The sequence below is a fragment of the Primulina huaijiensis genome, chromosome 8 (assembly GCF_012295235.1).
Source record: "Primulina huaijiensis isolate GDHJ02 chromosome 8, ASM1229523v2, whole genome shotgun sequence".
NCBI lineage: Eukaryota > Viridiplantae > Streptophyta > Magnoliopsida > Lamiales > Gesneriaceae > Primulina > Primulina huaijiensis.
Genome location: NC_133313.1, coordinates 2,570,577 through 2,598,347, shown reverse-complemented (window position 1 = coordinate 2,598,347; position 27,771 = coordinate 2,570,577). Strand labels below are relative to the sequence as shown.

The 27,771-nt window shown below is 33.2% G+C and overlaps 3 protein-coding genes across 4 annotated transcripts; all 3 read left to right on the top strand.

The window, feature by feature from the left end:
* Positions 1-4,310, top strand: LOC140983663 (proteasome subunit beta type-5-B-like). Its single transcript, XM_073450802.1, has 8 exons — positions 1-156; positions 545-673; positions 787-916; positions 2,384-2,490; positions 2,985-3,119; positions 3,192-3,295; positions 3,723-3,823; positions 3,942-4,310. Exons 1-8 carry the CDS (start codon positions 16-18, stop codon positions 4,067-4,069), a joined length of 975 nt encoding a protein of 324 aa, XP_073306903.1. The 5' UTR covers positions 1-15; the 3' UTR covers positions 4,070-4,310.
* Positions 4,311-7,349: 3,039 nt separating this feature from the next.
* On the top strand, positions 7,350-10,449 carry LOC140983236 (receptor protein kinase-like protein ZAR1). The gene is made up of 2 exons (XM_073450193.1): positions 7,350-9,369; positions 9,581-10,449. Exons 1-2 carry the CDS (start codon positions 7,836-7,838, stop codon positions 10,219-10,221), a joined length of 2,175 nt encoding a protein of 724 aa, XP_073306294.1. The 5' UTR covers positions 7,350-7,835; the 3' UTR covers positions 10,222-10,449.
* Positions 10,450-17,536: 7,087 nt separating this feature from the next.
* Positions 17,537-26,948, top strand: LOC140982816 (mannosyl-oligosaccharide glucosidase GCS1-like). Of its 2 annotated transcripts, XM_073449544.1 has the most exons (22): positions 17,537-17,877; positions 17,977-18,050; positions 18,586-18,837; positions 19,140-19,308; positions 20,340-20,426; positions 20,550-20,618; positions 20,730-20,826; positions 21,088-21,170; positions 22,139-22,246; positions 23,050-23,168; positions 23,340-23,447; positions 23,545-23,618; positions 24,303-24,428; positions 24,608-24,675; positions 25,126-25,272; positions 25,337-25,387; positions 25,532-25,588; positions 25,755-25,904; positions 25,997-26,088; positions 26,195-26,304; positions 26,386-26,449; positions 26,547-26,948. In XM_073449544.1, the coding sequence occupies exons 1-22, from the start codon at positions 17,593-17,595 to the stop codon at positions 26,689-26,691; spliced, it is 2,535 nt and encodes an 844-aa protein (XP_073305645.1). In that variant the 5' UTR covers positions 17,537-17,592; the 3' UTR covers positions 26,692-26,948. The 2 variants fall into 2 exon arrangements, 1 of the variants encoding a protein (XP_073305645.1); XR_012176355.1 differs by lacking the exon at positions 26,547-26,948 and having other exon boundaries at positions 25,755-25,887.
* The last annotated feature ends 823 nt before the right edge of the window (positions 26,949-27,771 follow it).

Sequence of the window (27,771 nt, the reverse complement as noted above, 5' to 3'; positions counted from 1 at the left end):
AAAATTAGGCCCAATATGAAGCCCATTTCTGAGTGTATTGCAGCGGAAGCAAACTTTTTGTTCTCCTGCTATACATTGCAACTAGATTTTCCATTTCGCCGCCAGTTATTTTCTTCATTCACAATCGATTCTTCGGGAGAAACTTGCAGAAATCAGGTAAAATTGGGGGCTAATTTTCTGATGATATATCCCGCAAAGTATTCATGTATTTTTAATTGCAATTAAATACCGATTAGGGCTTTTCTGCTTATACGCTGCTTGATCTTGATCCATGGGTTCATCGTAATTTTGCTACCTAGTATATTACTTTTTTTTTTTAGCTTCACGTGGTCCGATATTCGATTTGGATGAGAATTTAAGTTAGTGCTGACGATGGTCTCTTTGGATTATGCTAGAAGGTTTTAGGATTTTTTCTATGTTGAAGTGCTACTTAAGAAGTGGATTTTTTTACGGCTAGAGATTTTAATATTATGAATGTAAGGTTTTAAGCTCTGAAATTAAGAATGGTTAATTCTCCCTATTTTTTTCCCTTCTGTTTGTAAAGGGAACAATGACGAAGATTGATTTTAGTGGGCTTGATCCATCCGCTCCGATTAGGCGAAACGTGGATGAGGATGAGTTGCGGAACGAGATTCTGGGCACACCCTCTTTTAAACTTCCAACTACTGCTGATGTGAGTTAAATTTTTTATTTGTTTTAAACTTTATCTTGTGTTTTTGAAAATTTCATCTATAAGAAATGTTCAGTAGTTGAATTTTACTAACTAATGTATTTGTGTTTTCTTAGTTTGATGGCTTTCAGAAGGCCGCAGTACATATGGTGAAGCCAGCAAAGGGTACAACAACTCTTGCGTTTATATTTAAAGAAGGTGTTATGGTGGCTGCTGATTCTCGTGCAAGCATGGGAGGATACATATGTGAGCCCTAATCTATTTATTTATCTGATTGTTTGGTTGAGACATTGGTGTTAGTTGTAAGGGAATCCAACTTACTAATCTGATGATTGTTTCCAAGATTAAATGTTTTTTTACTCGGATTTATAATTTGCCTTGCATTCAAAACTGTGAATCTAGTGATTGAGCATAATTTCATGAAGCACCTCCTACATGGATACTAACACTCTGAGTAAGTGGTTGCTGTGTAAATGGTGAGGCTCTTGGTGTATTCCTAGATATCGGTTTTTAGTTGTTAGCTTTGATTCTTAAGATGATTGGATAAAATATTTTTAGTAGTTTATACTTTAAACATTTAAGGCCACGCACATGTTTGCTGAAATGAATTGTAATCCATTAGAAGTATATTTTTTTACTAAAGGAAATGATCAGATATTCTTAGTTTTGTACCTGGAAAAGTTTGGGAGTGCTAGAAATCATATTTTTGTGGAACTCAATAAGTTAAAATTCTTCTTAGCGTAATTGAACAATTTTTGCTTAACCTCTAGAACTGATAGAACTGCTGATTGGACCTTAATGTGATTTTTATTTGACATATATATTTGTGCATTTATGTTTGTGTGCTTCCTCTGCATTAGTCTCAATTCTGGTCTCTTTTTTGCCTTCATGGCTGAGATCAAGGTTAACGCTGGACTAAATGGACGCCCATCTCTTATCGTCGATCCTAAGACCATTGGATCCTCAAATGCAATCATCCATGTTTGTCGTAAATTCTCGATACCTTTTACCCTATTGAGTTAATAACAACCTTGTGATCCTCGTCCGATAATGAACGAGATTCCAAGACAGTGATTTGATAGGTATTACCCCTATCAAGGTGCATCTTCTTTTCGAGTGTTCATCGCTTAATAGCTTCAAAGTTAAGTGTGTTTGATTTAAAACAATTATGGGATAGGTAATTGGGAAGTTTCTCAAGGTGCGTTTGAGAGAGGACATAAACACGCTGCAAAAAGTGGTTGATATCTACAAGAATTAGAGGGTTATTTTCTGAGACCCGAAGGCGACTGGTGATGGTGCTTCTGACCAGGTGAGCCTAAAATCAAGGACAAAGTGCTAGAAGGGTGCCGAGAGGGTGTCCCGACGTAGCCTCTCCGACGCTCAAGTCAGAGCCAAAAATTATGAATAGAATAGCTAAGGCGACCACTAAAATGAAAGTAGGAACTATTAGTCTGTTTTTATTTGTATGACACATATTTTGAAGTTGGATCTTGTAATTTTCTTTTTTGTATTTTGTTGTGCACACGCAGTTAAAAAGATAAGATTCAATTGTTAAAACCATGTAAATTTTGTTGCTGATGTTGTGGAACCATTTTCATGATTTGATCTTGATGGAAATCTGTTCATCAGAACTCTTGGTGTTAAACTATGCATGATTCCTCTCCATTCAATGGCCAAGACTAAGTTTTTTTATCATTTTCATATTAATAACAGCATCACAATCTGTCAAAAAGATAATTGAAATAAATCCCTACATGCTTGGAACAATGGCTGGAGGAGCAGCTGACTGCCAGTTCTGGCACAGAAATCTGGGAATTAAGGTACTACTGTTAAATGGTTTCATCTGGTCATCATTTTAATAGTTTTGTTGCCAAGTTCATCTTTTGATGAGTAAGCAACGTGATATGGATTGTTTATCTATCATTTGACTGAATCAGGAATATTTATGTTGTGCTTGTACTTCTGCTGTTATTAAATCCTGTAAATTGGATCATAGATTATTGCATATGGACGTAAAAGTCTACCATATGTGGTTTTCCCTTTTATTTTATATTTTCCTTTCACTCTCTCTACTAAGCAAGAATGAGAAAAAAGACTGGCACAACATGAAAAAGATCTCATTTGCGGAGGGAAGGACCTGGTCATCCTGAGTTATTCCCTGCCATGGTCTTACTGCATTACAATACTGCTTACCATATCGGTTTTTTGAAAATATTCGTTGCGGAAATGTTTTTATGTGGGCGTTTTTTGTGTACTCCTGCTATTTGAGACCCCTATGTTAGAGTACTAATGAGAGTTTTATTTCATAATCCAGTGCCGATTACACGAACTGGCAAACAAGAGAAGGATTTCTGTCACTGGAGCTTCAAAGTTGCTTGCAAATATTCTGTATTCTTACAGAGGAATGGGTTTGTCTGTAGGAACCATGATAGCTGGCTGGGATGAGAAGGTATACGATGAATTATTGCAAACTGTTGTCCTTATCCTAAATATTTTTGTCACCCTCTGCTATTTGGTGCAGGGTCCTGGGCTTTACTATGTGGATAGTGAAGGCGGACGCCTCAAAGGAACTAGATTCTCTGTTGGGTCTGGTTCTCCCTATGCTTATGGTGTTTTGGACAGTGGGTGAGTTGTTCATGTCTTTGCTCAAATGTCGCTGTTCACATTTTTAATTCTTTTCAGATTATCTCTAGTTAGTCGGTGTAGAAGTATATGTCAACATCCACAAAGAAAGTAGCCACCCTCCGGTTGTCAGGGTGGTAGCTGCTAAAACTCATTTGGCAGATTGTTAATTGTCACTTTATTATATTTTTTTACTGCTGAATTATGGACTAAAGAACGCTGTGCGTGCATCAAGTTAATCATCATTCTACTCCTGTTGCTTATGTCCCAAGTTTTATGTTCAATTTTTGCGCGTGCGCATTGTTTCTTGCAATTTTATTCTCACTGATCAGCATAATGAATCAACCGTTGTGCATCTATTAACACATCTCTAAACATCACTTTCGCACTCTTTATTCTAATTGTGTTTCATGTTTTGTGCATTATTTAGATACCGCTTTGATATGTCAGTTGAGGAAGCTGCAGAATTGGCTAGACGATCAATTTATCATGCAACATTTCGTGATGGAGCCAGTGGTGGTGTTGCCAGCGGTAACAAACTTCGCCCCTACACCCCAAAGACCCTGTCTTTCCTCTCTCTCTAATGTTTACCCTTACTATATTTATATCTGACTCTGTTCTAATGACCATGACCTTCAATATGTTTCAGTATACCACGTTGGGCCAAATGGATGGAACAAACTATCCGGCGATGATGTTGGAGAGCTTCACTACCAATACTATCCTGTCGAACCCATGACCGTGGATCAAGAGATGACTGAGATATCCGTGTCCTAAAAGGGGGAGAAAGGAAGCAGTATATTCTCCACTTCTGAGCACTTGCAATGTAGTTTAATTAATCAGAATGCCATAGATAATCGCAGACAGGTTGTCCGTAACATTTTGTTTCGAATTAAACAACTTCCTTTCATCATGTCGTGCAAAACGATAGTCGTTTGAAGACTGTTGCGCCTGGAGACGTTACTTCATGCTTGCACACCGAACCATTCAAATTAAGAAATGTTTTTAGAACTTCGAAGTGCTTTCTCAACTAGGATTCTTTCCGATGTATCATTTTTTGGAACAAAAACTAGGATGCTCACGAGTCACGGATACCGTATATAAATTTTCAGATCAAAGATACGAAATAGAACGGACAGGACCAATATTGGTTTCTGTTTTCAGGAAAAACATAAAATATTGGTCTCAGTTTATGTGAAATGATAACGAAGGTGCAATCTGTGTCCGATACATTTTTTGTAATGAAATCTTAAATTTCAAATACAAGTTCAATTTCATTATGATGGCATGATTAAAGAATTGCAGTCCATGACTGGGATGGAATAATGTCCATGGTAGCCTTTGCTTGGTAGATAATTCAATGTACGTCCACCTAAATGAAGCCACTTACATATGAGGTCTCATAAAATCAAATGCATGCTCGGAGAAAAGTCTTTATCACTAAGTAAAATATATTTCCCCCTCCATATTTCCCTTTTACTTCAAGTTAATATAGAAATATATCAATCATTATAAATCTACTTCAAAATTAGTGATACTTTTCCTCATCCAAATTCTAATGTAATACTATGTATTGGTATAAAAACGCAAAAATTCACATGAGACAGTCTCACGGATCAATTTTGTTAGACGTATTTTTTAATCATTGACTATTATAATATTATTTTTTTATGTCAAAATATTATTTTTTTATTATTAATATGTATAAGATCGATCTGTCTCGTAAATAAAGATCTATAGGATCGTATCACACAAACATAAGAATTAGAAAGGACCATCTCTCATTTTTTTTAAATCCGATATTGGGATACAATAATTGACCTTATGGATTGAGCGATCGAAACATAGCTATTAGAATGATGTATAATTTTAAAATTTTGAGTTATATTATTCTAATCAACTACATCTTTTAATAAACCATTAAACGATAAGTCTTATCCTAAATTTACACGTAATAAATCAACATAAATTTTGAGAATCTATTGATACCCCGTTTAATCTGACACCATGAGTTGTAGTCTTCATCTCTGCTTATCATCACGTGCAATCCTACCCTAATTTATAAATCAATAATCACAGGTAATTAATTGATTTCTACATTCCCAGTAGCCATCACTCAACTACTCCCATGTACTCGCACAATAATACACACACTATCAAACAGAGAACACACACTGCTCACATACTATTGTTAGCTTCTAAGCATGTTTTCATGATTAATTACTCCACCTGATCGTTCTACTCCCCAATAAACAATTCAAATTTAACTATTACAATATAGTATAGTACTGTTATTATTAACCTTTTGATTAGGGGAAAATCGCCCCTCCTTAAGTTTATTTTTATAACAAATTAATAATAAGGTTTTTATATATAATTTTATTTAAAAAGATTTTATATCACTCTCTTTGAACATAAGACATTGTCATTTTTTCTAATGATATGAAACCCATAACCGTTAATCTTCTATGTATATTGAGTAAATATTCGAACTAATACTCTTGACCTATGGCCGACCATTTATTTTAACACCAATAGCAGCAGACCAACCACATAGGATTGTCATGACTCTTGAGTATATCTCTGAGTAACAATTATCAAAATAATTTTATGTTTTGTATCGATCTTTCTAGCTTAGAGACAAAAAATATCAATTCATAATGCATGAGCATTACTCGTAATGTTATTTCACTCATAGCAATGATCTTTTTCGATTTTCCCAATACTCGATCTCAGCACCTCCAGGTCAAACACATGTTATTGAATGTGAATAGCAATTGATCTATGTCCAAAAGATTAGTAGACTCATAATAATAATAATAATAATAAATGTTATCCCTATAATATAAAGATGATAGCAACACGATATATATAATATATGGCCCCCTTTAGCAAAAATATATGTACAATGAGGCCCAGCATATGGCCACACTCAGAGGTATCCCCCAATAGTAAAGACAACCCATAACCTATTACAACACTTCTACTCTTCGTCTTCTTCGATCTTTAGGGATTTTTTTTTCCAAACTTTTAATTAAATTTTTTTTCCAAATTTTTTATATGGACCACACCCTGACTTTTGGACAACTTACAATCTCGCCTTATCTTAATTTTTTTACACAATTGGTTTATAATATACACGAGATACTACCATTGCACAAACTTCGTTTATACCTTGCATTAGTGATGACGGTGTAAATCATGTTTAGGATCATCATATACAGATAGAATCGGACTTGATCAGAAATGATAATATGACCATGAGTACACACGTTATTTGCAAGCAATCGTGTGAAAATATCCGAAAGAGCGTTAGGCAGTACATTCAAACTTAAAGTTTTATTATTAAGTGTTGCATCTAGCAGCATGTGTGTGCAATTGAAATGGAAGAAGTTAAGCGCAACTCCAACAAAGTTGTTGACTTGATCAAGAACATTTCGTTTGAACAAGTTATGCTCAAACTGTTTTTAATTCCCTAAGGCCTCCCTAATGGAGGGGACTCTAATTTTTTTTTTTTTTTTCAGTGGACTCTCGATTCTTCGTTTAAATTTTGAAATCGTAGTCAATTTTTTGTACTTTTATTCCATTTTTTTAGCGAATTAAAATTAAGAGATATAGTCAATCAAATTTTGATGTCATGATCTAATTTTTTTAAGTAAAAAATAGCACCATCATTTTTCAAAATCAATTCATTTTTATATAAAAAATTATCATAAATATATAATATAATTTAATAAACATATAAATCACTCAGAACTACCACATTTCATCGACTTTTTACTTTTTTAAAAATTATTAAAATATTTTTTTCTAAAACTTTTAAATTTTTAAATAATCGTAAAGAGATTGGGGACACCAACATTGGTTATGATAGCCATGCATAGCTATGTGAAGATCAGATTAAAGCCAAAAAAAATAAAAAAAATAAAAAAAAAGACGCAAGCAAGGAAGAAACATAAATCCATGAAGAAGAGTTGCTTGTAATAACTTCAACATCATGGTTCCTTCGGTGCTGGAGGATTTAAATAAAATAAGTGCACACTTAACCCCTAAGGCTAAGACTGAAGAAGCAAATCTTGCTTTTCCTTCACCACTCCCTCCCTTCCACTCTCAATCCAATCCAATAAATAAATCAAGAAAATGTAGTCTTTCTGTTGGCAGATAAAGTTGTTTTCTTTCTCTGTTTTGGTTCGCAGGGACCCATTAATTGGACCCTTTCTCCTTCTCAACTCTTTTTCTCATAAATTCTTCAACTGCCTTCACCAAATCCAGCTCAACCTGAACGTTTGAATATTCAGAGCTCGATAATTCAACAGAAAAAAGAGTTCTTTTTTTTTTTTAGTTATGTAATACGGTGTTCTTTCCAAATTCTGGTTTTTGGGTTCTGAATTTTCTTGATAATGCAGGGGAAAAGGGGTTGCATTTACTTTTCGCTTCTTTAGAAAGAGTTTTTTTTGTGCTTGGAGTGTGTTTCTTTTTTCTCGAAATTTGTGGTGTTGTTTATGCCCATTAAACGCTGAACGCCTGCTTGTTTACATACATAATGCTGTGCTACAGAAAGCTACAATATTTGGCTCTGTATATGCTGAATTTCTGTTTATACTTGAATTCTGGCGTTTCTTTGACTTCCGATGGCCTCGCTTTACTGTCTCTTAAGTCTGCCGTCGACTCCGACGGCGCCGCCGGTTTTTCGGACTGGAACGAGGATGATGCAACGCCGTGTCATTGGACGGGAATTTCTTGCATGAACATTTCAGGTTCGTCTGACCCGCGTGTTGTAGGAATTGCGGTCTCCGGGAAGAATCTTCGGGGGTATATTCCGTCGGAGCTCGGCAGTTTGATTTATCTCCGGCGTCTCAATCTCCACGGCAACAGATTTTATGGGTCCATTCCGGATCAGCTGTTCAATGCGTCTGCTCTGCACAGCATCTTCCTCTATGGTAACAATCTCTCCGGTTCATTACCGCCCTCTTTGTGTAACCTCCCACGCTTGCAAAACCTTGACCTTTCGAATAATTCTCTCTCGGGACCGCTCCCGAAGTTTCTGCGCGACTGCCGTCAGTTACAGAGGCTGATTCTTGCAAGGAATGGATTTTCGGGTGAGATTCCAGTGGCGATTTTCCCGGAGCTTGCGAATTTAGAACAGCTCGATTTATCAGCGAACGAGTTTAATGGCTCAATACCGGATGACATTGGCGAGTTGAAGTCACTCTCAGGCAGTTTGAACTTGTCTTTTAATCACTTTACAGGTGAAATACCAAAAACTTTAGGTGATTTGCCACTTACTGTGAGTTTTGATCTTAGGAACAATGATTTGAGCGGCGAAATTCCACAAACTGGATCTTTCGCTAATCAGGGTCCAACTGCATTTTTGAATAATCCGATGTTATGTGGTTTTCCATTACAAAAGTCTTGTAAAAACAATCCAGCCGACGCACCTTCGGTTCAGAGCACCGGTTCAACTCAAAATGAGGGTGTCAATGATCGAAAACGGTTAAATTCAGGGTTGATCATATTGATATCCATGGCCGATGCATTGGGAGTGGCGTTTATAGGATTGGTGATCATTTATGTGTACTGGAAGAAAAAGGATTCTGGTGGATGTAGTTGCTCGAGGAAAGGGAAGCTTGGGGGAAATGATAAAACAGGACCATGCATGTTTCCTTGTATCCATTGTTTTCCGAGTAATGATTCCGAAGTGGAGTCGGAAAAAGGTCGCAGTGGTGGAGCTAGTGGTGGGGAGGGAGATCGTGCTGGGGAGGGAGATCTCGTGTCTATTGATAAAGGGTTTAGCATTGAGTTAGACGAGTTGCTGAGGGCGTCAGCTTATGTTTTGGGAAAGAGTGGTCTGGGAATAGTGTATAAGGTGGTACTCGGAAATGGCATTCCTGTGGCGGTGAGGAGATTGGGAGAAGGCGGAGAACAACGGTATAAAGAGTTTGTGGCGGAAGCTCAGGCGATAGGGAGGGTGAAGCATCCGAATATTGTGAGGTTGAGGGCTTATTATTGGGCGCCAGACGAGAAGCTTCTCATCAGTGATTTCATTTCTAATGGGAACTTGGCTTCTGCTCTTTGTGGTAAAATCTTGAATTTTTGCTTGTGGTATCGATACTTTGCATTTATTTCCCTATGTCATATATATGTTTCTTGAATCTTAGGTGTGGCATGAATTTTCATTTCTTGGTGTTAATGATTTTGAATGATTCACTTTTTAATCAACTTTGGCAGCAAAAGTTCTCTTATACATAAATGTATAGTTATTGAAAGTTTTCTTCCTTTTTTCTACAGGGAAGACGGGTCTGCCATCACCAAACTTAACATGGTCAACAAGGCTCAAAATCGCCAAAGGAGCCGCCCGAGCTTTAGCTTATATACACGAATGTAGCCCCAGGAAATTCGTTCACGGAGATGTAAAACCATCTAACATCCTCCTCGACCCTGATTTCCAAGCTCATATTTCCGATTTCGGCCTCAAACGTCTCATCTCAATCACTGGAAACAACCCTTCATCTTCCGGAGGCTTCATTGGTGGATCCCTCCCGTATCTAAACCCGACTCAACCCGAAAAACTAAATAACTACCGAGCTCCAGAAGCCAGGATCCCCGGTAGTCGACCTACTCAGAAATGGGATGTCTACTCTTTTGGGGTCGTCTTACTCGAGTTGTTGACTGGGAAATCTCCTGAGCTCTCGTCTCCCACAAGCTCGACCTCGACAGAGATTCTAGACCTCGTGGGGTGGGTGAGGAAGGGATTCGAGGACGCAATCCCGTTATCCGAGATGGTCGACACAATGTTGCTCCAAGAAATACATGCCAAGAAAGAAGTGCTTGCCGTGTTTCATATAGCTCTTGCGTGCACCGAGGGAGATCCTGAACTGCGGCCGAGGATGAAAATCGTCTCCGAAAATCTCGAAAAGATCGGAATTTGAGGATAAGGGCATTTTTTGCTGCGAGATTTCTGGTTATATTGATAAAATGTTCGTCATATACTAACTAGTTTCATTACATGATACGTGATGAACATTCCGTCAATATAACAAAGATCGTGGTCGTTTACAACCAAATCATGAATGGACAAATTGAATTTCCTATTCCTTTTCAATTTCACTGTATTTCTAAAAGAATTTGTTTGCCATTAAGTGTAGAAATTCCTACAATTTTCTTTAAATTTGTGTCCATTTCGGTGGAAGACCGGCTTATATATATACACTAGAAATAATGCACGTGCGTTGCACGTAGGAAACATATGTTGAAGTAATAAAAATTTGAAATAAAATTAGTTAACTCAACAAAAGATAATGATAATAGTATGGTAAATTTTGATAATTCTTGTTAATTAGCATATGTAACTAATTTGAAAAAACAAAAAATAAACATATTTTTTTAATTTTCAAAAAGATTTGAACTACTAAAATTTTTCTCATATCTTTTTTATCATATTGTTTTTTTTTTGTTATTTGGCATATTCTCTCAATAATGCATATATTTTATTATAATATTCAATTATTATAATTTTTTTTGACAATCAATGATATGAAATTTTTTATTTACATTGTTGTTTGATTATTATTATTTTTCATGTAAATTGACAACAATTTCTACTGGATGCTTTTACTTTCTTAGTCACTTTTAATTTATTAGACATTTATACTTGATAACATATCAACTACACATTATTATTAGGGGTGAGCAAAATTTCGGTTAAACCGAATTAACCGACCGAACCGAGTCAATTCGGAAATTCGGTTTTCAAATTAAAAAAATCGGTTATATCGGTTAATTCGGTTCGGTTACGGTTTTCAAAATTTTGAAATTGGCTAATCGAATTAACAGATAAAATAAATACTATTATTTAATAAATTTTTATTATTTATCGATTTTAATATATTTTTAAATTTTTACTTTTTAATTTTAAAATCAGCCTTAATTCTAAAGAAAAATTTGTGAGGTATGTGATTTTATTTTTTATGCATTTGTGTAAACTGTAGTGTTAAAAAAATTACATATATAATTAAAGTTAAATCACGAATTTTTTTTAAAATAATAGGTTAATCTGGTCACCAACCGAATTAACCGATTTTAATTTGGTTCGGTTTTCATCGGTTATGAAAATTAATTTGGTCGGTTCGGTTATTGCTAAATATTTCGGTTCGATCTGATTATGGCTAATTCGGTTCGGTCGGTAACAAAACCGACCGAATGCTCATCCTTAATTATTATAATAATCTATCATTACATAAAAAGTACTGATTGATTGATTTTAAAAAATATTGATTAAATGTTGTCATTTATTTGCAATTTATAATAATAATATTTTTGATAATAAATCATCTTTTTACTGACTCTTATGACACTTATTTTAAAATATTTCATATCAACTCATAAGTATAATTAGCACAATCAAATTACTAATGTCATATTGATATTACCTCCAGAAAAATAATATATTTAATTTTTCTAATTGTTTAAATATCTTAACGGGAACATTTGTGTACTCTTATCTTGAGAAAAATTCATTGTATTTATAAAGTTTGAACGGTAAATATAATTTTATAGTATACATTTAATTTGAAAATTGAATTCATAGTATGACAAACACTTCTTACATTTCTATTTTTTTGTGTAACCCAAAATTTTTAATATTTTTTCTCTTTTATCTTCTCCAACTCACTGTAAAAAGTTTTAAAAAAATATTTATATCTAGAAAAATATTTTTATTTATTGTTTTTCTTGTGTATATATTTTGTTATATGTGAACATGTATTCTACTACATTGTCTTAAATGTCATATATCTTTACTATATAATTTGTGTACATTGAAGATGAATAAGTTCATTTTGTAGTTTTTTATTATATGGACTTAAGTTGATATATTAATATGTGATATACATAGATATAAGAATTTTTAAATTCAATTTATTCACAATGATTTTTCATAACAAAAGCCAACTCAAAATAATAAAATTTAGGATTCATAATTATTTTAAATATGATATAAAAATAATATGTGGAGATTTTTTTTTGACATTTTAGTTGCAAATTACAGTGATAAATGCATGTAGGTGCACTATTTCATTGTGGCAATTATAACTTTATTTAAATATCTTATTTCTCACTCAAAGATCAAAATTTGTTTATTTCTTATTTTGATTATCGACAAACCCAATATTTCATTTAAACGTTTTTGTTAATAATATTTACATGAGTTTTATTTTTTATTTATCCAATTTGAAAGAGATAAATTATAATTCAATATATAATAATATTTGAAAACTGTAGAATGCTTCTAAATTTAAAAATCGAGTAACATGTAAGGGATCAATTCAAAACTAAAAGTTGATGCAACCTGTTTCTTCTAGCTTTACAATCGAATAATATAGGATCGAACGTTTGTCACTTTACCAAAAGCAATAACTGATGGTAACTATGCAAGTCAAATCTTTAATTAAATCACACAACAGCTCAAGCGACTACCCATCGTAGACAATTATTGTACCAAACAATCTATCTCCTAATAATTGCATCAATTGCAATCAATGAAAATCAAAGTCGCGATCTTGGCTCTGATACCAATTGTAGGCTCAAGCGTTTACTGTTATATCAAAACCTATAGATTATGGTAACAGTGCAAATCAAATATTTTAAATAGTACAACAGTTCAAGCACAACAATTTAATTACTCTACCCAACATGATCAATTATTGCACTCAACAAATAAGTTTATGCAAATAACCTTTTACTATATCATATGAATTTATAAGACATTTGAGTAGAATATATACTTGATATTCTACATAAGTAGTATGAAAAAAAAATCATTTTTCATTTATTTGAAAATTTATATCTTAAAATAAAAAAATCACACACACACACACACACACACACACATATATATATATATATATATGTCAAAGTACATCATTTTCTGATTCCGAATAACTATGACATTATTATTACGTTACAATGATAAATAAATTATTATTTTTAGTTTATCATCATAGTCTTTATCTCAATAAACACATTTTCGAATGTAGGATGTTAAATTTAATATTGACATTAGATAATTATAGTATTAATTCTAACATTCTTTTTTATTCTTATCAATATATTACTTTTTATATTTTCAAATATATTAATCTATTTATTATTGTATACAAAGTATAATAATTATTTGGTTAATTGATCACATTTAAGATTAGATATTTAGAAAAAATTCTAATATATCTTTAAAGACCAATAGATGATGAAATTAAATTTGAAATCAAGTGAAAAATTAAGAAAATGTAGAACATTACAGTGTATAAACTTTCGCTTTGTACAGTGACAAAACATAAGGTGAGACCAAGTGAAATACTTATATATACGAGTCTCATTCAACTTAGTCCCATTATAATATTTTTATTAACCAACTTTGTCTTTCGTTTTTATTTAACTAACTTTGCAGTGTGACTCATTCAAGCATTAACTTTTTATTTTTTTTGTACACAGTGGCCTCCACTCTCACCGACTTCAATCTTTAGAAGTCGTTATTAATAGTTTATAGGTAATAGACAATTATTTAGTTATTATTTTCTATCTTTTGATTAATTGTGTAATTTTTTATGATCTACCTAATTTATTTTTAGAATTTTTATTGAATTTTTATAATCATGATTAGAAGTGATGCACGCAAACAGTATAAAATTAATATGTTTTAAAATGTTAATATTGAAGTGTCGAATAAATGTATTAAATCATTATTTAAGAACTTTTAGAAAAACAATATACATCATAATTCAGATTTAAAGATTAACATACAAATAAAGAATTGCGATGAATATCTTATAAAATAAATGATGTTAACCCAAAAAGATTAAATATAATTATTGTAAATGAATTTTTCTTAATTAATTAGAAAATTTTCAGCAAATGCGCCAAATTAATTAGAATGTTTTCAATATAGTATGTCGATAAATGTTTTTCCATATGAGTTAGTGATTGAGTCCTTATGAACATTTAAAAAAAATGTTAGTAACGATGTCTTATAATTTAAAATATTAAATGAAACAAATTTTCAAGATAAAAAATTAATTAAGAAATTCAAGAATATGTGATTACTCAATTAGTTTAATTGACACGCTCTTTAGTTTGCTGATTTAATAGATGTTAAATCCACAATCACTGAGTTTGGCAATAATTTTTGTAGAATGAAATACAATTAAAATAAATTACTTGATTGTATATGTTATAAAATTTTGTATATTTCATATATGTATGATTTATTTCATTTATAAGGTTGAAATTTTATATATTATGATATAAGATTTGTTATGCATCTTAACCTCGATAAATTCATTAAAAATTTATTTGTTTATATTTTTATTCTTGTTACCACATAATTTTGGTTTCGCCCCAGACTTTGTGTATTCGTTTGCTTGAATCTACTGTTCTACATTTTGCTAAGACTCAGAATATGTCAAACATGAAAGTAGATATTAATTTAAAGATATGATAATACTTATTTATTTCAATAAATGTGTTTATTATTCACAATACTGATAAAAATAAGTTAAAAATAATATGTTTACGAACATATATATTGTCAAGAATCCAAAAACACATTTCAAATGTCAACTTTGACACTCAATTTTCAGTGATTACCAAAATATCTTAACAACCCACAATTTATGGACAAGATACTAACATCTTAATTTTAAAATCAAGATGATATTCTCCCTTTTACATGAAAAATTCATAATTGAAAATCGACAATATTAGATATATAGATATTTAATATAAACCCGTGTGAGCTCATTTAGGCCCACCTTTAAATAGGTTGACAAAATTTCAACCCAACCCATTTAAATTGTTTGGTAGTGTTGGCCAATCGACGGACCCAACTCAAATTGATGGGTCTAATCACAACGATCATTTACCTTGTTTTATTCAAATAATTTATAAATATAAACCGCCAAAAAATGTTGGTTGAAATTTTTTTTATTTAAACACATAAATTCTAGCAAGCGGTTATAAATAAAGAGATTTAAAAATTAGAAACTTTTTTTTTTTATAAAAATGGTATATTATAATAAATTTTTTAACCATATTTTATTAAAGAAATTTTAAATATAAACCTTTGCAAAAAAATATTTTTTTAACTCATAAGTTATAGCCAACGTCACAAAAAAAATAAAATAAAATAAAATAACGAGGACATGGAAAAAAAAATTAATAAGACATCAAAAAAATTCACAATTCAACAATGAACTATTTCTAAACTTTAATTAATTGAATTGATATAATGAAAAGAAAAATAAAAAAACTAAATCATTGGATTAAAATTAATATATTGTAATGTGGGTAGACAACAATAAAAGCAAACAATTAATAGTAACATCATAATTTTAAAATCAAGAAGGTAATCTCCCTTTTATATGAGGAATTCATGATTGAAAAGCGATAATAGTAGATATATTGATATTTAATACAAACTTGTCCGGGCTCATTTAGTCCCACTTTTAAATAGGTTGACAAAATTTCAACCCAACACACTTAAATTATTTGACGATGTGGGCCAAATAGACGAACCCAACCCAAATTGACGGGGTCTAATCACAACGATCTTTTATCGTGTTTTATTCAAATAATTTATAAATATAAACCACAAAAAATGTTGGTTCAAATTTTTTTTATTTAAACACATACATTCTAGTCAACTGTAACAATTAAAGAGATTTAAAAATTAGAAGTTTTTTTTATAAAAATGGTATATCACAATAATTTTTTTAACCATATTTTATTAAAGAAATTTTCTTTTGCAAAAATTTTTTTTTAAAACTAACAAGTTGTAGCCAAAGTCACCAAAATAAATAACGAGGACATGAAAAAAAAGTATTAATAAGACACCAAAGAAAATTCATAATTCAACAATGAACTATTTTTAAATTTTAAGTAATTTATTTGACGTAAGAAAAGATAAATAAAAAAAATCTAAATCATTTGATTAAAAATAACATATTATAATGTGAGTAGACATAAAAGATATCAAATACTAATTTACATAATAAAAAATAAATAAATAAATATAAATTGATAATGTAGGTAGATAACATTAAAAACAAGCAATTAATAAGATAGAAAACATTAAAAACAAACAATTAATAAAACAAGTAATTAATAAGGAGAAAAATGAAAATTCACATATAAACTCACATATTTATATATATAATAGATATGAAAACGGCTTATATATCAATATACGTGTAATTTATCTTAGTCTGATGAGTTTAGAGCGCTTGCAACAGCTTTTAGTGGTTAAATGTATAGATTACCAAGAAATGGAGAAAAAAACGTGGTTGGTGTCAATAACAAAAGGGAAAGACTTAATGTTTGATACATGATTGATTCTAGAGTAGGTTTTTATGAAACGGTGTCACAAATTTATATACGTGAGATGAATTGATCCGATTTATATTGACAATAAAAAATAATATTTTTAACATAAAAGATAATATTTTTAACATAAAAGATAATATTTTTTTATGAGTTAGTTAGGGTCGGAGATTCATCTCATAAATTTGAAATATGAGATTATCTTACAAAAGTTTTTGTGTTGATTCTAACACTAACATGTTACTGTAATAACTTTTGTAGAAACAGAATCAACATCCCACCAACATCTGTATTGCAATTAAATTAAGTAAAAACTAATGGAGAATCTGAGTTTAAAGTCGAAAGGCAATAATATTTTTTTGACTTAGTATCTTATCTTGCAAATGGAATTTAATATGTCTTCAAATTTGTTCTTGAGTACAAAAACAAATGAGAAAAATAAAGTGGTCAGTTACAAAGCCTGATTTGTAGTTCATTTTTTTCCCTCAAATAATTGATATTGATTATAAAAATTCTCCCATTATGAATACAATAATATTTTGTTATCAATTCTGAATTATCATATCTTAAAGTAATTAATGAAGCTGAAAAATCAAAGAAAATAATGTCTATTTTTTTGTTGTCTGTCCAAGCGCAATTTAAAAGACGTACTGCCATTTTCCACAGAAAAATAGAAATCGAATGTACAAAGCCACGGCCCAATTCAAGGCCCATACTTGAAAGGGGTACGTATGGATGCCCATTTGTGGCCCAAAAATAGGAAACGAACGAAAACTGAAAAAGTGATGAAGCAATGCCGAAGGCCAAAATTCAGTTGGGCTTAGCTCCAATAAATGGCCCAACAATCAGCTACAGAGACTTTACAGACATGAGGTCTGCATAAACCTCTCCTTCCACAGCTCTCCTGTTGCCCGAAACACAACCAGAATATGACCCGACTTTCCCGAAGGAACCCACAAGTCAGAGCAAGGTCGTCTCCGGATGTTGATTCGTCGTTCAATGACCATAATTCCGATCGGGAAAAGAGAAAAATCGGTGGTAGAAGCAGTAATTTGAAGTGGATAATAGCTTTGATCACCAAAATTTCGGTGCTTTTTGGAATTATAGTCTTCGTTATTTATTTTATGAAGGATTTCTTAAACCCTGTGAAGGAGACTGTAAAACCCAGAGTCATCACTCCGTTATCTGCCCCCAAGCTGATGGATCTTCCTATGGTAGTTTTTGTTTAAATCCTGGTTCATGTGAAAATGTAGGAAGTTTTGTCATTTTTACTGTTTATTATGCTCGTGGGTTTATTGAAATTTGTAATGCAGTTTCAAGGGGATCACAGAGAGAGTTTATACTGGGGAACATATAGGCCTAATGTGTACTTTGGGATTCGCGCACGGTAAGTTTTCATCAGCTGAAAAATGATTTCTTTTTAATTTAACGCTTGGTAGTAGTGATGAGCCATTTTTATTTCTTGCTAATACTTTAAGAATTGGAATGCTTTTTCATTATTTAGGGAAAAACTATGGGTGTACTGCTTGTTTCTCTTGAATCAGCAGTTTTGCTAGTTAGATTTGATTGAAGTTCTTCAATATTGCATTTGCCTCCGTATTTATGGAGTATAGGTGTATTTTTTCTGTTGGCAGCTGAAAGGCAGTGATCAAATTTTGAAGATGAAGTATTGGTGATCTTGAATTATCTCTTTTATTTGGTTTAAACTGTAACTAATTTATTGTCAGCAAGATAGTTGTTCCACTAGGTATAACCATGAGCTATAAAGTCTGTATCAAGCTGAAATCAACTAGGAACAACGCTAACCAGCTGACAGTTTCTGCTCAACTTTATTTGCTTATTCATAGTTTGTAATTCTGGCTGTAACATACTTTGTTGAGTGTGTGCTAGGAATATGTGTGACCAGTGGTTCTAATTTCCAGGACTCCGCAGTCTCTGCTTGCTGGTTTGATGTGGATTGGGGTGAAGGATGGAAGATATCTTATGCGGCATGTTTGTCAAGATTCAGATGAGCTATCGACTTATGGTTGGTCACAACATAATGGACGTGATTATGGACGTCAGGTATTGGTTGACCAAGATCTGACATTGACAACAAGTTTTTTAAAATCAAAGGATAAAGATAGTGCTTACGGAGGAGATTGGGGAGTGCGGATTGAAGCCCAAAGTGAAAAGTAAATTCCCAGATCTTTAAACAACCTTGCATAGTAAGATCTCGAACTTAATGTAAAGGGTGGCCTTGTCAACGATGTGTCTTTTAGCAACCAAATTGACATATTTCTTTGTGGACACTACATGCGAAGTCGTACAATACGATGCACTTTTTATGTCATGAAGGTGAAGTTGGAAGGCTTATGAGTAAAAGCAAAATTGAGTTGTTCTTTAGTTGTTGCCTTTATTTCTTCCATGAAATCAAGTTCGATTCACAGCACTATAATCACTTGCTAATATAACTTCCTGATTTTCTAAATGTTAGATCTGGTGAAGATATGGATAAAATCGTGCATTTGTTCTTTTACATGGCTGATGAAGGTGGGTCTGTTCTAAGTTTGGGTGGGAACAACATGGGCATCCATGACAACCATATCCTAGCCTTTGGTTCACGAAATGATGTTGGTAGTTGGCAGCTGCATTTAGAATCAAAGGTATCTTCTCATAAAAATTTAAGGAGAATATATCTAGAGAAAACACATTAACATTCAAAATGTGTAATTTAACGTTTCTAGACTTGTCCACCAGAATATACCTATTTGAAATGAAACTATTTTCTACTGTTAAAAATAATAGGATCTTGAAGCAGCTGATCAACTTTGGAACTCTTTCCAAATATCTATACTCCTCTTTTCTTGGTAACAAATCCAAAGTTTTTGCCTTTGGACTGTAGCTGATCTCACTTATCGGTATATGGAAGAGGATAGTAAAATAGAATAGAGATGCTTTTAATGCTGGAGGCTTTTTGAAACAAATATGCATTCGATATGAAAAAAATAGCCAAAATCCTATTGAGTTCCCTACGCCGTCAGCCGTCCAACTCATGGAGTTACACAAATATAAGTTCCTACTTTCTGGGCTTTTCTTAAACTCTTAAGTCTGCATTCCTTGCAGCTTGAGCCTTGAAGTTTTTACTGGTTAAAATTTATCCACGGACAGATTTTACATGGATTTACGGGATCTGAAACAATAACTAATGTATATTTTGGGGTTGCTGTACTCTAAAACAATATCTGATGTATATTTTGGTCAAGTACTATCGTTTGGGTTAATTGAACAAAAGGAATTTATTATTCTTTGAAAAATGAAAAATTAATACTTCTTATAATCCTTATCGTAGGCATGAAAGTGTTCTATGCGATGCTTGTGTGAACATGTGTTTTAAGTGATGTGTTAAAGGTTTTCTTTGATGGTGCGCTTTGGATAAATTTCAACTTTTATAATCTTTTTAGTGAAATCACATTTGGAGGGAGAGGAACTCTGCCTGCAATCATACTGTCAAAACTGTGCAATCCAGTTACTTTACATGTTGTTGTTTGCTTTTGTTAGTTGTTCCTAGGATCATACTCATCACCTTTTTTATGCAACATAAGAAAGAACTTTGTTTTGACGGTTTACTAGTTTTATGGAGTACCTGCTTATGGTAATAGTTTGGGGAAACTAATTTTTGAAGTTGCTTTTGCAGGATGAATTTGAGCTCCACTATGCTGGTTTCAAGACGCCTCACATTCACAATCTATCTGATCTTGTCCAAGTTAATCTTGGAACCCAGGTGTGCAAGCAACCAATTCGCTGTGTTTTTGCAAAACAACTTATTATTTTTGATATCATGTTCAGCCACTTATTAACACATCTTCATGCCACTCGTATGTAAAAATCCATTCTTTCTGTTTAGGCTAGAAAAATTGGTCGGTTACAGCTTTCAGATACATCTGATGATGCTCCAAACGTATTAGTTTTTCAGGTTTGTTATGATGAATTGTTAATTATCTTATCGTGGTGTATTTAGTATTTTAACATCAGTTTTATTTTGCTTCTATCTGCTTCGCTTGACATTTTCTTCTTTTTTATCAAGATAGCTGCCATGATTCCCTTCAAAGCCGATATTGCATTTGTATCAGGATCTAGTGGTTCTAGTTTAAGTACTGAAGAACGTGTCAAAAGCTTTATAGGTAATCATACATTTGTTTTACATTATTTTTTAATGCCACATATTCTTCAAAACATCTTTAGAAAGTAGATTTTAGCTTACTGATGTTACGAATTATGTTTTCCCAGGCCTTCAAGATTGTTTGAGTTTTCCTAAGCTTTCAAGATTGTTTGAGTTTTCCTAAGCCTTCGAGATTGTTTGCTTTTTTCTTGAAAATTAATCTTTCATTTGTTAGGCAACCTTATTTCCTCTCCTTATTTAGAACCATTTGTCCATTGTTCAGGTGACTCATTTAGCAGCCGTTTAGATCAGAAGAAGAGTCAATTTGAAGATAAATTCCAAGAAGTCTTTAACATGTCTGATGAGGTATGTATTTTCAGATGTTTCTTTTATTCAGATTCATTATTCTTTAGAGTTTATAAATTTATTTAGTTTTGAGATTTGGATGTTATTTAGGTCAAATATGAGTCTTTTAGGGGTTGAATCTTTGTTGTGTAACAGTAGGGACATAAAATATACAATTTGGATGTGAAAATCGTGAAATGCAAGATGATACATGCTTGTGATGTTTTCGGTTCTCATGCTTGTGTTTTAACTTCTTGTGATGTGGAAACATCTCTGAGTTGTTTTCAATCATTCTGTGCTTCTCATAGGTGGCTGTCTTTCTGTTACGGGCCTGGGGGCTTGAAGGGTTTGATGGGCTGGATCAAGGGTATTCTAGAAGGATTAGGGTGTAGGGCCCATGGGGAAAGAGAACGTGAAGGTGGAGAGAAGTTATTCATTCTTCTTGAGCGAGGTCACTGGCTTTGGCCAGAGTAAAGAGAGTTCATCTCTTGTACAAAGGATTTCCTCTGGGATCTGTAGTTTGCAGTTTATGATATTAAATTTCAGCTTATTTCCTTGTTTATTTTGCTGATTATGGTTGCTAAATGAAAGAAGCTTGTGGGTTTAATACTTTCTTGCGAAAAGGAATGAAGAATCAATTGGTCTTTTTAATTGTTTCACATGGAATTCCTGTTTAGTTTTCAGTGGATAGTGTTCACTACTTTATTTAGGAATTGTTTCTGGAATATGTTGAAGAAAACTGTGTGATGAAGATGCATCACCATGTTTGTAGCTATGCTAAATGACTCGTGCGTTTTATCTCATCTCATCAATGCCTATGTTTCCCTAATCTGGCCAAGCTCTTTGGAATTATATAAATCTGCCTCATCTATGTTCTCTTATACCATAGTAAATGCTATCACGTACCAACTGTTGTTATCTTTGTACTATTCGTAAAGTTTCTTCATCTTCCCATCTTCTGAATTGAGATGTAATGTGGTTTTTTTCAGCTTGATTCTGAAGCCATGACTGTGGGTCAAGCTGCTCTTGGGAATTTGTTGGGTGGGATTGGCTACTTTTATGGCCAATCAAAAATTTCACATCCACCTTACTCTACTGTATGTCGATATAGCTTAGTTGCTACTATGCTAATGTTTTCATTCGCAATGATACAAAATTTATTGCCTTCACCCTGTTATAGAATGTGGAATCATGTAAAAAGTTTCAGCATATAAATGCAATTTCTAAAGTTCAACAACTTGCCCTACCTGCTTTTTTGCTCCTTGTTACTGGAGTCGTTTTTCTGTTGTTAAATCTAAACTGTTCCTTTTATATCATAATAGCTTTCAGGATGTGTTTTTACAGGATTTTTAGTAATATCTCACTGAAAAATAGTTCGACTGGTTCTACTGAACTTGTAGTGTTTTATAAACAAGCTGGATGAAGTGTATAATTTCTCAAAATTGTGAGACTAAATAGGGCACTTGGAAAACAAATTCGGACTGACTATTGCATGGAACTTGTTTGCAACTTCATTGGCCAAAATATTCTTTAAATACATTACTTTCAAGGGATATTCCTGACATTAATTAGGTCAGCAAAAAGTGGTGCAAAGCACACATAAGATTTTGATGCGATCCCAATTGCTTGGTAGGTTCACAAACAATTAATTATCTCTTCTTTTTCATGTTATAAAAGTTTATTTATGTCCAATTCCTATTCACATATTAATACCCTACCGTTTTCAGTCCCTCTGCGCACTTTATGTTTTTAAATTTCATTTCCTTGAGTTCAATTAAGACAATTATCGTATTAGCTATGTTGGATAAAGTCAGTAATTTTATTGCTTCCTTCTATGTGTGTGCTTCTTTTCTGCTATTTGGATGCCTAACAAAGTCATTGATGCTATTATCTATTACAGATAGTTGGTGATAATTATATATTATATTGGCCAGCTGAACTGTACACAGCAGTGCCAAGTCGACCCTTCTTTCCAAGGGGTTTTTTGTGGGATGAAGGCTTTCATCAACTTCTGATCTGGTATGTTGCCTGTTAGCTCGTATGTTTCTTTTCCGTCTTTTTTCTAGTTATCCTGCAATCTTTCTCAAAACCCTGTATTTCTGGCATCAGCTTGGCATCACTAATTGTTTATATTAAATCAATCTACTATTTCTTGAGCTTATAAATTTTGTTTGGTCTCTCTGTGGAAAGGCGTTGGGATATTCACATTTCTTTGGACATCATCGGGCATTGGTTAGATCTCATAAATACTGATGGATGGATTCCACGTGAGCAAATTTTAGGTGCCGAAGCCTTAAGGTGATGGCATGTAGCTTCATCAAATCTTTTCCGCCAGCGTACTTATGTTAAATAACCCCATACGTATATATTAAATTTTGTTTTGCTTTATCTGCAGTAAGGTACCATCGGAGTTTGTGCTTCAGCATCCAAATAACGGAAATCCTCCAACATTGTTTTTGGTTTTACGAGGTTTACTTTTTACTGCAATGGGAGGCTTCCAGCATGCCATTTTATCAATCTTTTATGTGATATTAAAGATAGTTGGCTCATATTTATTTGTTGACCTCGTATAACAACTAAAAATATTAACATTTTTTTTTAAGTTTCCTTGTTAATAATGAGCTGTATCATGAAAGTGCAATGAACTCATCATCCTTAGAAGTACCTTATATTATCCCACATCTATCATCCTAAAGAAGAAAAGAGTAGTGGAAAATTTGTGGCATGTAGGCCTATTATGTTTCTGATTTATTATTGCTCGGGCTTTGTTGTCCATCTGATTGTTTCATGACTCTCATCCTTGTATGATCAAGATATGCTGAGTTGTTCAGTATCAAAAGAATTAATCAATGTTATTTGTTAGTGTGCTCTAAGGCATCTTGTTTTCTCTTGTTCTGGTCAAACACTTATTTGGCATGAAGGTTCGTTCCAAACAATGTTGTGCTATAATGTATAGCCAAATATGGTTGAAGACTTGAAGCTGAATATTTTTTATGCATCTCTGATGTTGACAAAATAATCTTGTTTGTTTCTTTGAATAGCTGATAGCATTTTGGCTACAAATTGCATCTCGTAAAACTCATTCCAGGTGTGGAACTTCTTGTAAATTGCTGAATCATTATCTATATGGTGATAGAGTTTTCTGTTTTGCAGATTTGGTTTGTGGCATGAAGAGAAACAAGTTTGCTGCTGCTGAAAGGAATGCCATCTCAATTTTCTTACAGCAAGCATTTGTTCGCCTTGATGCATGGTTTCAATGGTTTAATACTACCCAATCAGGTAAACACGGTAGAATTGATGGAAAAAATGTATTTCTGGCTATTGATGTGTGTCAGTGTTGGCATGTGAATCTTCATGTAGTTTAGATATGTCTGTGTTACTGGGATTCTACCTGGATTTTGGCTAAGCAGCAAGTTAATTGGCTTTTCGGTAATTCAAACATGACTCTTTATTTGTAGGAAAAGAAGTGAATACCTACTTTTGGCATGGAAGAGATGACACAACCATTCGTGAACTGAATCCAAAGGTTTTCATCCAGGCCATTTATATTCAGTTAAAACTACTCCCAAATTCTTTTTTTTTTTTGGGGTTTTGACGCTTTCCTCCTGAAGAGTAATATAAATAGTCATCCTTTTTTTTTTCTTCCCATGGTTTATTCGTACAATTTTGGTGCTGATAATTTCTTTCTTACTACTCACAAATATATATAGTTTATAGATTCTATTAATTAAAACTTCACTTCTAGATAATCTGCATTTCCCAGAACTAATATAAACTAATGTTACCATCAGCTCTTTTGGTTTCCTCAGTAGTACGCACCACTAGATCCTAGAGGTTTGGAGTAGAACACTACTAACAACGCATCAGATGTACTCCTGGAGGCATAAGCCTTTATTGACTTACAAAATTTTAAACTCAAGACAGTTGTAATTTGCTTCATTTGTCAAATTCACTGATTTATTTTTTGGCATCCCAGTCGTTATCATCTGGATTTGACGATTATCCACGTGCATCGCACCCCAGTGAAGATGAGCGTCACTTGGATCTTAGATGCTGGATGCAGCTTGCTGCAGATTGCATGCACTCCATTTCAGAGTTCCTTGAGGACAAAGACACTGGAAAGGTATGACAAAAGACATGGCTAAGTTGTTGGGTTATCTATTTCAAGCTTTTGTAAAATTGTGCAGGAGTATGGCTTGACAGCGAAATTGCTCTCGGATTTTGAGCTTTTAAACCAAGTAATTCCTTTGTTTCCCTTGTACTTATTTTCTTTGCAGATTTTTTTCATCATGACTCTGTCTACGAAAGTTGTATGACAGTTGACTTTATTACATGTGAGCAAGTAATTTGATATCTGTCTCGTGTGTTTTTTCCCTTTGCAGATGCATTTTGATTATGCTTATGGAGCCTATTTTGATTATGGGAATCATTCAGAGAAGGTATACCGTTGGCTTTTCAGATACTCCTGTAATGATGTTGGATTTCAGGAGTTTGAATAGTTACTATTCCGCTCGCTTTAACAGTGTTGCCTAGTGAGAAAGAAAAGAAGAGAAGAGAATGCTTGTTGTAGGTTTGTAATTGTAGTGACATTGCTTTTCCTATTAGGTTCGTCTAAGTTGGCGAATAGTAGAGAATGCAGGCAATTATCCTACTCGTGAACTTGTACGCGAAGTTTTAGAGAAACCTGAGTTGAAACTGGTTCCACATATTGGCTATGTCAGCCTTTTCCCCTTTATGGGTAGGCTTATACCACCAGTGAGTTGAGCTATCTTAATTACTGATGTTATTTCATCTGTTTGATGTTATGCCATTTTCTTGTTTAATTTTTTACGACATTTTTCCGACAGGAATCATGGATATTAGAAAAACAGCTTGATCTGATCTCAAACAAGAGTACTCTGTGGACGAACTATGGACTCAGATCTCTAGCCAAAACAAGGTAAAACAAAAAGTACCAATTACTTGGGCTCCTCATCTGTAATACATTAACTATTGAGGTTTTGATTTTTCCTCAATTAATTCATAACTTATTGGCTGTGTATCAGCTCAATATACATGCAACGCAACACTGAACACGACCCACCATACTGGAGAGGGCAAATTTGGATGAACATGAATTATCTGATTCTCTCCTCACTTCACTATTATTCAGAAGGTACATGTTTAAAAATAAGGTATTTTAGTCCATGTAAATATTACATTCTTTCAAATATGGTTATGTGCTCGATTGTTGTAGTTGATGGACCATACAAAGACCGAGCCAAAGTCATTTACAATGACTTGAGGAACAATTTGATCCGGTATATGCCCCCTTAATAGTTTAAAATTCAACTGAAAAATGTCGCCATTTACGGGGCATTCACTTTTATCTAATTTTTGTGTCTTTCCTTGTGGCAGAAATGTGATTAGGAACTATAATGAGACTGGCTACTTGTGGGAACAGTATGATCCAAAGAAAGGTAAGGGGAAAGGTGCTCGGCCATTCACCGGTTGGACAGCACTCATAGTTTTGATCATGGCGGAAGCATATACCGACTGTTAAGAGTTCTTGGCAAAGAACGAGCAGCCTCCAAGTTTTGGATCCCAAACAATATTCACATCGATCTTTAACTTGTGACCAAACCAATTCAAAATTATGTTCCAAATGGTAGTCTACCTCATGCACCATTTAATAGCAACATGACATGTGTCTAGTAAATCGTTTGTAGGTTTGCTTAAAGAACATGTGTCATTCACCTATTCACATGATAACATGAAACGAAACGCCATTTTTGGAACAGAAACTCGGACTTCATATGACCTCCGAGCAACAGAAAGAAATCGATAGCTTTTATTTATTTTATACTAAAATCTTCTTTGTAACTGTGACATGGTTTCTTGAGGGAACCCGTGAGAGTAACGACTTCAGTTACATTATGAACAAAATAAACATTCGCAGAAATCAAAATCGTGAGTAGCCATTACCTTAAATTAGCATATATGTTCTCTTAACATCTGCTGCTAACAGTTGGTTAAAAGTATGAACGACTTGAGAAGTTGAGCTTTTAAATATTTACCAACACTTATCATGGAAAAGCTTTTGCATCCAAATGAATCGATCAATCATCTACTCAACTGCCAATTGCTCAAAACTTGGCACGGTGTCGTCATCGACTCATCAGGAATGAATTTGCTTAATCTATATTTGCAAAAAAAAAAAATTCAATCATCCTACTCAACTGCCCAGTTGCTCAAAACTTGGCATGGTGTTGTCATCGACTCATCAGGAATGAATTCACTTAATATATGAGTACACATTAGACTTTCCATTTGAGTTGGCCCAATTTAAGAAAGGTATTTTAGAGAACGATTGAACCCCGTTTAAATGGTGGAACCTAAAGTCGAATACAAAATCTTAAGTCTCCTCAACTGAAGTGTTTTGATCTATAGGTATGGCATTAAAAAGATCACATGTCAGAATTTGAAATTTATACTTTAAATCCAATACATTTTAAGTTTATCATTTAAAATATAGCATTTCAATCCACGGTATATGTAAAAGTCGAAATTAATTCTTCTACCCCCATAAATTCAGATCATCTTCGCTTACATTTGAATTCAACTCAAATCATGCAATTTTATA

Excerpts from the sequence above, each read along its gene's own strand:
- LOC140982816 (XM_073449544.1), top strand. The coding sequence starts at position 17,593 with ATGACCCGACTTTCCCGAAGGAACCCACAAGTCAGAGCAAGGTCGTCT. Across the intron at positions 25,273-25,336 it reads AGGACAAAGACACTGGAAAG|GAGTATGGCTTGACAGCGAA; the intron begins GTATGACAAAAG and ends AAAATTGTGCAG. Across the intron at positions 25,905-25,996 it reads TGGGTAGGCTTATACCACCA|GAATCATGGATATTAGAAAA; the intron begins GTGAGTTGAGCT and ends TTTTTCCGACAG.
- LOC140983663 (XM_073450802.1), top strand. The coding sequence starts at position 16 with ATGAAGCCCATTTCTGAGTGTATTGCAGCGGAAGCAAACTTTTTGTTC. Across the intron at positions 674-786 it reads AACTTCCAACTACTGCTGAT|TTTGATGGCTTTCAGAAGGC; the intron begins GTGAGTTAAATT and ends GTGTTTTCTTAG. Across the intron at positions 3,824-3,941 it reads CAGTGGTGGTGTTGCCAGCG|TATACCACGTTGGGCCAAAT; the intron begins GTAACAAACTTC and ends AATATGTTTCAG.
- LOC140983236 (XM_073450193.1), top strand. The coding sequence starts at position 7,836 with ATGCTGTGCTACAGAAAGCTACAATATTTGGCTCTGTATATGCTGAAT. Across the intron at positions 9,370-9,580 it reads CTTGGCTTCTGCTCTTTGTG|GGAAGACGGGTCTGCCATCA; the intron begins GTAAAATCTTGA and ends TTTTTTCTACAG.